We start from the raw sequence: 13,923 nt of genomic DNA, 5'->3' as shown, positions 1-13,923 counted from the left end.
AAAAGTAGTAAGTATGTATAAGTCATGATTCGATCCTTCCCCAAAGCATTTTACACATCATCCAAAATGACCTTTATGCTATAATCAAGGTGGCAAACTCCACCTGTTTAATACTTCTTTGGCCTGCAGTGCTTTTGGCCTGGATGGAAATAGCTGGAGTTCCAAAGTGCTTCCCCATACTAGAAATTGAGCTGAATTTACTCCCTTGGTAATGTGAAAAGCCAAGGAATGTAGGGTTGATGGCACTAAAACAGACTGAGCAAAAGAATGTGGCAAACCTGTAACAGTCGGTTTGTGGTAAGGGATTCCCCATGCAATAGGAAAATATATACTGCCACTTTTCATTCTTCCATCCCACAACATCCAAACTTGGTTTAACCAATGAGGGTGGAGAAGTGGAAAGGAGGAGAGTGAAGCCCTAGCATTCTGAGTTGCACTATTCTGGGACTGTAAACAAGTGAAGCAGCCAAGCATATGATGGGTCCCCTTAAAGGAGCAGTCTTAGGGAGACTAGAACCATCACTAGCTTAACTGGAGGAAATAAGGTACATTCCATTTTTAGGCTCCAGTTATCAAAAGGCTCTTCAACTCAAAGGTCATCAATGAACTATTCCTGGGTCAAGGAAAGTGTCTTCTCCAGTGTCTACTTTCCTTAGCCTTCTATTAACTATTCTTAGGTCAAATAAGGCTATGCTTTTTTATCATCCTGCATGTTCAGCAGCAACTGATAGTACCTAACCTAGGAACAGGAGACTTCTGGCATGAAAACTTCTTTGGCTCTCCTAATGATGTAGAAAGGATGTCAGTCAGCAGATAAATAAACAAACAAATGAAAACTGGTAAATTATCTTGTCAATTCACTGCTCCCTTACACATCTCTCAGGATGAATATGGTTACAGGAAATCTGTAAAGGGAAGCAAAGAGAAAGATGAAATGGCAGCGAGACAAATGCCAGATGGGGTTACAGAGATGGACAAAGAACACCTTTCAAATATAAGGAACACAAGAGAAACCTGGAAGACATAGCAAGAGAAGCTGAGCAAAAAATGAAAAACCAAGTGAACAACAGACATGATTACAATAATATTAAATACAATCTGCATGAAAAAGCAGCTGAATTCAGACTATTGACATGATCAGAAAACATTCAGAGGATGTTTCTGGATCCAGAAAAGGCAGTACACAGTAATCTTTCCACTTAAAAGAGGTGACAAAAAACAGGCACTGAATGAAGCACAGGTTGTCAGGCTTAATTGTTTTATATGCTTAAAATATTTTCCTTTCTTATAAGGGATAGACCAATAACAGTGAAGGAGGAGAGAGTGGTGTTCTGGAAACTAACTGATGTTAAAACAAAGTTTATTATAAAAAAAAGAAAAAATATTAAATATCAATTTTGGGGGGAGGAATTTTTTAAATGGTCTATTTTGGGGGCAGGTGGATCAAAAATTTTGTTGGAATGAAAGTGGTTTGAACTTATCTGCAAGAACAATCTAAGGAGAGTAAATATTTGTAAGCACTCCCTTCATTCTCTCTCCTAGTCCCCTGATTAGTAGAATCTCAGATGCCGCCTCTGTCTGAAAGAGGTCAGTTACTTTTCTGGAAACAAAAGTAGTAGACTAACTAGATACTGTGGTTTCCTCAAGTTCTGATAGTGTCTAGAAAAGTGGTGGAAAAAACTAGAAAATAGTTCTAGAAATAATCACTTTATCAGACTAAGTCTTAGCATATGGCCAAATGCTGAGAATGCTGATTTCAGTAATTTCACCACCTCAGTATCTCTGGAGGGACTGAGAGAAGAGAAGAAAACTGTACACTGGTTGATCTCTATTTTCAAACAAACATAGGGATATATTTCAGATTTTTCCTATCAGGGCTATATTTATCAGATAATGAAAAATTAGTTAAAGTGCTGGTTTAACTTTCTTTGGTGTCTGAATTCAGAACTTTAAACAATTAAGTCTTTCTTTAGTATATGTAACAATATAGTCATGAACCCCTTTGAAAGTCTGTTGAAGCCTTCTCAGAATAATGTTCCTAAAAAGCCTGAAATAAGGAAACCAATTAGACTGAAATTTTGTTAACAAGATACTAAATTCATGAACCCCAGATTAAGAACCCTTGATCTAAGGCATGGTTCAGGGGCTACTCCTGAACCCAATGAATAACTTTTTTCATATGAGAAACCAAGAATGACTTAGAATTTTAGAGCTGATCTTCGAGGTCATCTAATCCAACCCCCTCTTATTAAAGATGAAGAAACTAAGATCCAGGGAAATTAAGTGACTTGATCAAAGTCTCTAATCAGTAGCAGAGTACTTTTGCGTTTCTACCAGTAAAACACACTCCTTGGGAGCACAGGAGTAGGCTATTACTCTTAAACATAACAGGGTAAGCTTCTAAGACCAATATTCAGTCTGTCTATCAAATTCATTACCACGTTATCTATTCAATTAAAAAATGACTGAAGGCAAAACAAAGGGTTTTTTTCTAAAACAGAACTGTTTCTATAACTATTGTGACATTTTCTGATACGAATCAACTAACATCTAAATCATAACTAATAGATCTTAGGAAATAACTAAGTCATGAGGCTTTGAGAGGATAACACTATCAGTAGAGTGAGATCAATATTAGCAAGCAGAAAAGACAAACACCCTGACTTAGTTTAAAAAAAAAATGGAAAGGACCAAGATATTTACAGATATATCTGTACAGGAAGAATATTAAGTGACGTACGTTTCAACATACAAAGCTTTAGTAAACAACAGCTTTTTCTAATCATTCAAGAATGCTCAATACCTCCAATGAACTCCCCTCATCTCTCGGGATCATTTCCCATGAATGTTCTAGTGATACCTTCTACAAGTACTTTCTGTTACTGTCCCTTGCCAGTAGCAGTTTTCTCCCTCTCCTCAAGATCCCTAGTATTCACTTAACTCTGAATACACTATATGCAGTAAACTATGAGTTCCTTTCAGCTCTTTAGCCCTAGTGCTTAGCATAGAGCAGGCACTGAAACATTTACTGAACTGCTGAATTTGAGTTTGGAGACAGTGTAAAGGCAGTATCTGCTCAGATAGGGATTGCACTAGATGCACTGGAGTCTTTGATAACATTATTTAATACCTAAAATGTGACTAGCTTTACATAATAAAGTCCTATCTGGGTTGGAGTTTAAGCCATCCCTACCCTCAAGGAGGCTTGTAGTCTAGTTGAGGAGTAAATCCAGTCCTTTTTTTTTTTTACTAAAAAATATATACTAATGTGTCCCAAGGAAATACTGACTGCCAATGTGAGAACACTTTACATTTTACATCCCTAAAAATCCCCTAAAGAAGAATGAACAATAATCTGTGTGGACTATTTAGGCCTATCAGAAGGCACATGACTAAAGTGAGTAACTTCTTTAAAGTTTGTTCTGGGTCTAAGATGTTTTAGGAAGAAATTCCCCCTTAAAAGAAGCTTATTCTAGTCCTGATTTAATACTCCAAGAAAGTCCCTTTCTTGCTGCCCCTAAACTTGGTGCTAACACATCATGCATAAATGACAGAGGTATTGGTTCAGCTCAGTTCATCCTCTCATTTTGAAAGCATGACATAGCAACTAGACCTGTGGCTGCATTCCAGAGAGATAGTAAAATGAAATCGATAAAGAAATTAACAGGAATCATACATATCCAAGCTGTTCCCTCCCCTCCCATCAAGGCACTGCACATTAGAGGCAAAATGGAATACAGATCACTTCATAATTTTATTGGCTCCTCCAGAGATAAGAGGGTGGAAGAAGGAAGTTAAGTGTGAAATCTGTGTGGATTGTCATACATCAAAAACACAAAACAAGATACAGTATAGACTATGATATAACTTCAACAAGCTTGTTAAAGAAAAAAATTTCTGGATTATGATGAGATTTTTTTTCATCTGGAAGGAATAGTCCTGATCACAGCAAGTGAATGCAATGTCATCACTCCACCATCTCATAAAGCATTTCCTATTAATCAAGTTTCAATGATCCCAGATGCTTTTCCATTACAATTACAATGCATGACATTACAAATAACTCTACTGTACATGAAATATGGGTGTCACAATCTGTAGATGCTTTCCTGAGCAAAGCCTTTAAGATCACTCAAAAATGCAGATAGCATTTCTAAGTTTTATTTCCTAATATTACCATGGGATGCTCTGTTAGTCTGCCTTCTCTGCACCACAACTATACACACACAGTGCCATTTATTCATGTACTTACCAAAATGTTATCAATCAGAAAACAATTTAAAATCCTCTTGTAATCTTGGGGCAACCTGAACTTTTTCACCTCTTGGAAAGGTCTAGACTTGCGGAGAACCACTGTCCCACATCTCAAGATTCAGCTATCTGCACTAAAAAATTAATCCAGCTATAAGCAGAGACTTACCTGAATTTCTTCAGTTTCATCCACTAGGAGGAAACTCACAACCTTCTCTGTCATCTTCTTCCTCTTAGTTTCCTCATCCATGCCTTCTCCTTCCAGCTGCTCCTGTGCCTTACTGACATGGTAGATGGTAACTGGATGTCTTCTCTTGCTACCCCCAGAATGAGTCCTCTTCTGACACTCCAGGCACAAATTGATTTTGCAGGTCTGGCACCTCACTGCTGCCCTCTGCCTAACGCCAGGGGAGTGCCCATTAGGGCCCTTACAGGGGTCACAATAAGGGACATGGCCAGGCTTGAGCCTAAGTCGCTCATGGTTCCGGAGCCTCTCCTGCCGATGCAGCTCCTCTTCACAGCGAGGACACTGTAAGCTGCAGCACTCATCACACTCAAAGACAGCTTCATCTGTCCCACTGCAAGCATAGCTTTCCTGGCACATCAGTCCAGGGTTCAGTCCCTTCTCTGCTGGGGAAGCCTGGGCACTCATAATGAGCTTAGAAAGGAGACACACACACCATACAATGCTTACTAACTGCTTCCCAAAAGCAGACTACAGTGGACTTTCCCACTGATGACTACACAGAAATTCCACAGGATTCTGTAGACCTAAAAGATTTGTGTCTTACCTCAAAAAAATAAAATTAAAATTATGATTTTTTTCATTCACAAATGGTTGTATTTTCAAACCTTCTTCATCCAGGACTTTAGTATCAGCAGAAATATTGATTTGGCTTGATCTCATTATCCATAAAGTGCAGATGAAAAAGTTATCAAAACTCAATTTTTAAAAGGTATTCTTTGTCAGATAGGCCTGATTTGTCAACCAAGGTGTATTCTTCTGCTAGGCCTCTGTCCTGTGGTTTTAGTGATGTAAGACAGTGGTTAGGTGGATTTCAAGATAATCCAACCTCAAGTCAGTATTTCATGGGATGCCTAGAATAAAGGAAGAAGATTTCACACATGTAAAAACAGAAGTAAACTTTTAAAATAAGACTGATTAAATGTCATGTCCCTCTTCAGAGAGAATCTCACTTTTGCACACATGCTCAACCAAAAAGGCTCAAGTAGGGCTGTATCAATTCTAGAAATTACACCTTTCAAACTATTGCTAAACTCATCTGTAGGTCCAGTGCCTAATACATAGTAGCCACAATAAGTGTTTGTTGATTTTAAAGGCAACTGAGAGACAAAACCAGGGTCCAGGGAATCTTTCCTGACTTCTTTTCCAGTAAAATATTATCTACTTATCTACACTTGAATTCAAAATTTAAATAAATGGCCAAATAGTCCTGTACCTTTGCGATGTTACCAAAAGAAAGAAAAGAGAAAGCACCACCACTACCATATTTATATATGTATTATATGTGTGTGTGTATGTATATTTCTGAACCATAAAAACAAAAGGGAAAAAAAATCTAGAAGAAAAACTAAACTCCAAATCCAACTGCAACCAAAGGCCTGGGTAGCTCTGGTTACACTTGTAACTGGATTGTTTCCATTTCAACTCCAGACAGATGTCTAATAAAAGACAAAACCAAGGGTCACCATTTAACATTTAAAAACAAAACACAAAACAACTGCTGTACTTCCTTTCATCCCTTCCCTTAACTTTCCAAAAGGAGCAAGAGAATCTTTCCAATAAGCACTGCTTAGTTTCCCCCAAAGATAGGCTCATCCCACTGCCTGTCATGAACTCGGGACCCACATTCCACTTCAAAATAAAATAAAAAACAAAAAGCAAAAGAAAGTGGGATTTTTTTTTTTTACACTTCCCCTAACAGTTGCATTCCTAAGAAACTCTCCCAGGCCTGGCCCCACCCCACCGACTAAGTTTGAAACACAGTTTTCCAACCAAAACGCACACTCACTCCACCCCTATCAACAATCCATCAATCAATCATTTTCCCTATTTTGTGATAAACAAAGCAGGGCAAGGCACTCACTGTGGAGTCTCACACCAGGCTGACCACCCCAACCTCTGCCAGGGTCAGGGCTGGGGAGGGCAGGAGTGGGAGTTGGGGTACCGAACGGGGGAGGGGAACAAACCATAACTACCATCACTCCTCCATCAAACTCTAACTAGTGGGGAGGGGGAACAAATAAATAAATAACCCACCAACAAAAAAAACTTACTCCCCACCCTCCTCCCCCTTGACCCCGAGCAAACAACCGGCTCCCCTCCTCTCCTTCCCTCCCTCCCTCTTTCCTTCCAGGCAGCAGCAGCAGCCACGAACCCCCCCTCCCGTGCCCCAAGAGGGGCAGGAGCGGCGCCTAGGAACAAAGAAGGCTCCCCCAAAATCCCCCCCCCCCCGCTGAGCCCTCAGCCCGATCCATTGTTTACCCAACATCACCGTCCACCCCACCCCCACCCGCCGCGGCCTCGCTCCCTGGCCCGACCCCCCCAAGCCCCAGCGGCGGCCTGGGCCCCCAGTACTCGTCACACCCGGGGACCCCACCATAGAACGGCTCGGAGCCCTTCGGCAAGAGGCAGCGGCGGCGGGCGGCGGCGTGGGGGAGGGGCGCGGGGAGGGGTCCCGGGGGTGCGTGGGAAAGGGTGGGGGCTGCTCCCTAAGGCACCGGCTGATCCAGCTCCATCTCCATCTCCATCTCCATCTCCCCCTTCCCCGATCCTGACCTCCCGCTTCCTCCTCCGCCTTCTTTTTTCCTCCTTCCCTCTTGTTGTCAGTTCGGATCAGCTGATCCGAGTGAACTTCACCCAGCTCCGGCTAACAGGAAGGCACGAGCTGGGCAGTGCCGGGCCCCGGAGGGGAGGGGAAGCGGAGCTGAGCCAAGGGAGAGCGGGAGAAGAACGAGAGGCGGAGTGGGGGGCGGGGGGAAGCTGATCGATGGCGCGCGGCCTGCTGGGATTTGGAGTCCCGATCTGGACAACGGTCACTTCTGCCTCTCCGCATGCCTGCGCCCAGAGAGACTACATGTCCCAGAAAGGGAGAGGCGAAGGGAAAGAGGTTGAGCTAAAGAAACGGGAGGGAGGTTGAGCAGGAGACGGTGAAGAGACACCCGGAGGCTTTCGGGATTTGGAGTTTGGAGGGGATGGTGGTAGTTTTTAGTAGGTTTGGGAGTTAGGGGTGGTTTGGATTGGAGAAAGAAGTGGGATTGTATCAGTGTGTCGTTATTATGATTGGTCTTCTGGTTTATTAACGTTTATTAAAGAAATTACTTTGCACATAAAGCCCCCCCCCCCCCCGTTCACCAGTTTAAAAAAACTACAAACAAGGAAAAGACCAGGAGAATCAAGTCATAGTGACTGAAAATAAGCCCCTGACTTCGAACTTTTGCTCAAATAAATGGATTTTCCAGGGTAATGACGATTCTCTCTCCCCTCCCCCCAATTCTTCCAACCTAGTGAATCCAAGGGGCTTACTTTTCAATTCAATAATGAGGGAGGGGGGGACAAATAAATAAATAATCCACAATTAAAAACAAGTTTCTCCCCACCCACCCTTCCTGGCCCCGACCAAACAATTCCATACACATTTTTTGAGTGCTCACTAAACGCCAAACACTGTGGTAGGTCTGCTAGATACCTGCAGCAGTGGATTTTTAATAACAAATAATACCTAACATTAGGATAGTGCTTTCAAACATTACCTCATTACATCCTTGTTAGTGCAAGTAATTCTAGCATTATTATTTTCCTTACAGAAGATGAAGCCCAGAGAGGTGACCCGGTTTATCTGGTATTACACAGCAGGACAGTAGCAGTTTAGGAAGGATGTTCAGGGAGGACTGCCAACTATGGTGTGAGGGCTTGCTGAACGCTCTTCAGGGCTGCTCATCCACATTTGCTATCTATCTGCCACCCACCTCTCACCTGTGGCTCCAAAAGGCCATGTAGCATGCACAGGGGCCACACCACAGGAAAAACTGTGTGGGTTCGGGTGGGGAACCTGCGACCTGGAGGCCACATGTGGTCTACTAGGTCCTTGGGTTCTGCCTTTTGACCAAATCCAAGTTTTAGAGAACAAATCCTTTTACTAAGGGGATTTGTTCTGTGAAGTTTGAATCAGTCAAAGGGCCCCATGTGAGGACTTAGAGGGCCACATGTGGCCTTGAGACTGAAAGTTCCTCATCCCTGGCTGGATAAATGAACTAAACCGGGTTGAAGGTAACCTGACAGGCCTTTTAAACTCATCTCTTGGCAAAGATACTAGAATGGTTTGCCATTTCCTTCTCCAACTCATTTTTCTAAAGAGGAAATGAGGCAGACAAGATTAAGTAACTTGTCCAGGGTCACACAGCTAATGAGTGTCTGAGGCTGAATTTGAACTCAGGAACATAAATTTTTCTGACTCCAGGCCCAGCAGTCTATGCCCTTTGCCACCTAGCATTTACTAAGTACCTATACTATGTGCCAGGCACTGTGCTAAGTAAACTCTGGAGATACAAAGAAAAACAAACTAAACACCAGATCCTGCTTTGAAGGAATAGTACCCCTTATATTTCAGGGGAATAGGATTTAACCAATGGTAAAAAGAATAGCTAGCATCTATATAGCACTTTAAGGTTTGCAAAGCATTTTATGGTTAACTTATTTGATCCTCACAACCACCCTGTGAGACAAGTGTATTATTATCATCCACATTTTACAAATGAGGAAGCTGAGGCTGAGATGTGAAATTGACAGGGTACAGGCTCTGGAAGCCCCCTAGAACTCTCCTTGAAACTTCCCACTTGATCTGGAGTTCCCCTGAGTCTATAAGTTTTCATAATGGCTATGCCCAATCGGTCTTACCCTTCCAGTTTGATTATCATTTTTTTTATTAAAGGGGCCATCCCTTGAGTAACTACTTAAAGAAGCCTATTCATTGAATGGGTGTGTCTCACTCAAAGTGAGAATCTGATAAGACCTTAGACTAAAATGACCAGGGTCTCATATTGCATCTTGGGCCATCTCTAGTGGTCCTGATGAATATCTGGCCACTGGACCCAGATGTCTCTAGAGGAGAAGGTGAGGCTGGTGACCTTGCACAGTCCTCCCTCACTCAAATCAGAGTCAACTGCAAGTCATATCATCATCCTGATGTCATGGTCCTCTTTAAGAATGAAGGACAAACACAAGCCCAATTCTCTGTTACCCTTAATCTAATCTAGCCCTCTATTGTGTGTTATCTTCATATTCCTTCTACTACTTCATATTCCTTCCTACTACTACTACCCTTAATCCTATCTAAAGCCCCATTCTCTTGGTTCCTGGCTTCCTACCTCTAGTCACCCCAGACTACTGGCCATTCCCATCAAGATTCTCCCTAGACCTCTCCTCCAGTCACTCCAGACTACTTGGCCAACCCTAGGTTCCTCCCAGTCTTTCTGTATATAAGATCCATCTCGGCCTCCATTAAGGTGATCAGATTCAATCTGATAGCTTGTCAATTACAAGTGTCACAAATGCTCACATTCCTTAAGAGTCTAGCTAATGTGGTGGACTTTAATAAACTTTGTTTTTCTTTGGTTGAAAGAAGGCTTGAGTCAAACTCATTCAGTCAGGACCTGCATTTTGCTATTTTGGGGTCCTAGCACCCCTAAACCTCAACAAAATAACTTGCCCAGGGTCACATAGTTAGTAAGTATCTAAGGGAGATTTTTAACTCAGATCTTTCTGACTCTAAGTCCAGTGCTACTTCCATTTGGCTGCCTAGCTGCCTATAATAATTGATGTTTAGATAGCACTTCATAATTTGTAAAGGCTTTTTTAAAGTTTATATGTATTTGTGTATGTGTGTATACATGCATACATATCCATATATACACATACATATATACATACATCTGTGTAGACATACATACATCTCTATATACTTATACTAACATTGCTAAAGAATTTCACGGATTGTAAAGCCATATATATGTATATTTCTATATACAAACGTGTGTATATATCAGCATATACACACACACACACACACACACACACATACATATATATATATATATATATATATATATATATATATATATATATATATATATATATATATATATATCAATACACATACATATGGTTGGTTGTTGTCCTTCGTCTTTGAAGAGGACCAAAATGACATCACCATTGTAAAGTGAAATTTCAGCGTGTCCCATTGTGACTTATCAGACCAATATGACCTTGGAATGCTCTACCACAGGTTGGGCACAGATAGTCCATATGAATATTTGGGGTGGATATCCCAAATTTGAGCATCCTGAGTTTACTTTGTGCTGTCTCAATTCTGCTTTGCTCAAAGAGCACAGCACCTTTTCTTATGTAGGCATGCCATGCTGAGTAATCCTGTGCCAGTATCTCCTATGTTGCACAGTCAAATCCAAAGTTCTTGAGAGACACCTTGAGAGTGTCCTTGTATCATTTCTTCTGGCCACCATGTGATCGCCTGCCCCATGCAAGTTCTCCATAAAACAGTCTTTTTTGGCAAGCGTACATTTTGCATTCGAACAATGTGGCCATCCATCAGAGTTGTGCTCTCTGAAGCACAGTTTGAATACTTGGCAGTTCAGCTCAAGCAAGGACTTCAGTGTCTGGTACCTTATCCTGCCAGGTGATCCTCAGAATCTTCCTAAGACAGTTCACTTGGAAGCGATTCAGTTTCCTGGCATGGTACTGGTAGACTGTCCATGTTTCACAGGCATACAACAATGAGGTCAGCACAATGGCTCTGTAGGCCTTCAATTTAGTAGTCAGTCTAATACCTCTTCTCTCCCACACCTTTCTTCGGAGCCTCCCAAACACTGAGCTAGCTCTGGCAATGTGTGCATCAACCTCATTGTCAATGTGTACATCCCTGGAAAGTACACTACCAAGGTAAGTGAACTTATCCACAGCATTTAAAACTTCTCCATTTGTTGTAACTGATGGTTCCACATATGGATGGTGTTGTGGTGCCTGATGGAGCACTCTCATTGAGTTCTCACAACAGTCCTGTAAAGTAAGCACTATTATTATCCTCATTTTACTGATGAGGAATGCTATAACTAAAGCTGTGAAATAATGAATCACTGTATTGCAGCAAAGTTCTACTGCTAGCAGTTCTTCAAGACTAGGAAGAGACATTCAAGAGTTGGATGATATATTAAAAACCAGCTAAGAACTTTTTTTATGCCAATTAATGTGTCAACACATTAGAACTGAAATGCCTTTTTAATTTTAAAAGATGATTAAGGGTTAAAGAGAGGAAATTTAGCAGGGAAATTTTTTTAACCTGAACTCATCACACATTTGAGGTTAGCTGGATTACAGGAAGTTTCCCTAGATTTTCTGGAATTTCCTTTTTAAGTCTGCCACCAACATTTCTTCCAACAAATATAAGCACTTGAAAGTTCTTTGTAAATATTAAAGTGTTATCTCAATGTCAGGTGATAGTAGTGGTAGAGGTGGTAGTAGTATAACACTGTACAACTGGAGATTACAAAGACTAATAATACTAAGTACTTATAATTTAGTAGAGGACATAAAACTTGACACATATAAATATAAAATAGAACATGCCAAAGCAAAGCTGAACAGAGTGTGGCCTTGATTTTTAAATATGCTGTGAAAGTTTCTTGGTAGCCTTGAATAAGTTTCTTTATTCAGTGACTTTTAATTAACTGGCTTATAAAAAGAGGATATAAATATTTCCCAAGAGTATTATAAGAATTAATAAATGTTTCTGTAAGTGCAAAGGGCCATAGAAGTGTACCTTACTCCCATATAGTAATTCAAGCAAAAAAGTTGACTTGTAGCCCCATGAATGAAACTTCTTACCAAACTCATTTAATCAATTAATTCAAAAAGCATGTACGTGTGTGTGTATATATGTATATATATTATATATATACATATATACCCACACACATATGTATATGTATAGAGAAAGAGAGAGAGATGTACACATAGATGTGTGCATGTATATATGTGTGTATATATGCATACAGGTAGCTAGATGTTGTCATGGGTAGAGTACCAGGCCTGGAGTCAAGAAGACCTGAGTTCAAATATGATCTCAGACACATTTACTGGTTGTGTGATCCTGGGCAAGTTATTTAACATTGTTTGCCTCAGTGTCTTCATCTGTAAAATGAGCTGGAGAAACAAATGGCTGACAGTATCTTTGCCAAAGAAAGCCCCAAATAAGGTCATGAAGAGTTGGAAACAACTGAAATGACTGAACAACAACTATACATGTCTATGTAATCTCATTAAGTTCTTTCAACAGAAATCTGGTGCATAGCCAGAGAGAGGATGATTCTTGTCAGGAGGGGAGCAAGAGATTGGAATTATGAGGCTGGCTGCTCTGTTGTCCTACAACAGACATAGTGGGTTAGAATTATATCTATGTTCCACCTCCCCCAATATATTGTTAGTCTAGGAAAAATAATATTAAGGTTCAAGCTATACTTCTAGTTGCTATCCATTTAATGGGAAAGGAGTGCTTCAAGCTATATATGAAGGTTTAACTCTCTATCACATACAAGTCACACAAAAATCATCATACGTAGTAAATAGTAGATGCACCCATTTATCCAAACCAGTAGCAAACAGAAATAAGAGAAGTTATACAGATTATACTATACCAGACAACACCCAGAGTGAATGCACTATCCTACAAAGAGTAAGAGAGCTCAACTAAGACAGAGACAGAGAGATAGAATACTCAGTCTTACACAAAGAGAAATTACTTAAAAGTCTCTAGTGTGGTAAATTGGTATCAGAGACACGATGAAAATACTGGCTCCCCTACATGTTGTCTTCTTTCCAGAGTCTTTCTTTCCCAGCATGGACCTCTCTCTAGATGAAGTCTGGCATTCTGTGTGTGTGTGTGTGTGTGTGTGTGTGTGTCCTCTCTCAAACGTAGAAAGCAGAAAAACAAATTATTTTTCCTCTCCTAAGCTCTTACCAGCCCTCCTCAAGCAAATGCAGAGCAGTGAGCAATAATTTTCCAGCACTGAGGAAAGTCTTATATAAATGGGCTTGAAACATAGCTTTACTGGACCCTTTTTCATATAACCCATACCCAGCCAACCTTTATAGTTCCCATACATGACATTCCATCTCCCCAGCTGTTCTCCATGTCTGGAATGCACTTCCTACTCATCTCTGTCTTCTACAATCCCTTGCTGCTTTCCATGCTCAGATAGAGTGCCACCTCCTACACTTAAACATATCCTTATCCCTTCAATGGCTAGTACGCTTCCCTGTCCAAATTACTTTGTATTTTGTATTTGATTATCTGTATTGATATTGTTACTTTCCCTAATAAAATGTAAAGTCCTTGCTGGAAGGGACTGTTAGTCTTTGGTGCCCCAAAGACTCCTGGGAAGAAGCCAATAACTCATACAGTAACTGGTACATAGTGAGTGCTTAATAAAGTTTTGTTGGACAAATGAATGAGTGAATGAATTGTAAAGAAAATAATTGGCTCCCCTACTCTGCTGGATTGAGGCCTTGGGAGCCATTCCATGAAAGATGCTTGGGCATGGTCCTACATTAGAGAGACACAGTCTGGCTCAACACTGAAG

At 40.9% G+C, this 13,923-nt stretch overlaps 1 protein-coding gene across 3 annotated transcripts in view; it reads right to left on the bottom strand.

The window, feature by feature from the left end:
- ZFYVE1 (zinc finger FYVE-type containing 1) overlaps window positions 1-7,199 on the bottom strand; it is a 61,090-nt gene extending 53,891 nt beyond the window's left edge. Inside the window, exons 1-2 of one of the 3 annotated variants that reach the window (XM_072629208.1) lie at window positions 6,873-7,199; window positions 4,421-5,349 (exon numbers count right to left, since the gene is read on the bottom strand). In XM_072629208.1, the coding sequence (XP_072485309.1) occupies window positions 4,421-4,903 (483 nt within the window). In that variant the 5' untranslated portion in view covers window positions 4,904-5,349; window positions 6,873-7,199. The remainder of the gene's footprint in view (window positions 1-4,420; window positions 5,350-6,872) is intronic. The other 2 variants (XM_072629206.1, XM_072629207.1) reach the window with 2 other exon arrangements.
- Between the last annotated feature and the right edge of the window lie 6,724 nt (window positions 7,200-13,923).

The sequence above is a fragment of the Notamacropus eugenii genome, chromosome 1, assembly GCF_028372415.1.
Source record: "Notamacropus eugenii isolate mMacEug1 chromosome 1, mMacEug1.pri_v2, whole genome shotgun sequence".
Lineage (NCBI taxonomy): Eukaryota > Metazoa > Chordata > Mammalia > Diprotodontia > Macropodidae > Notamacropus > Notamacropus eugenii.
Note: the sequence above shows the minus strand (reverse complement) of the source record. Positions and strands in the feature narration are given on the sequence as shown.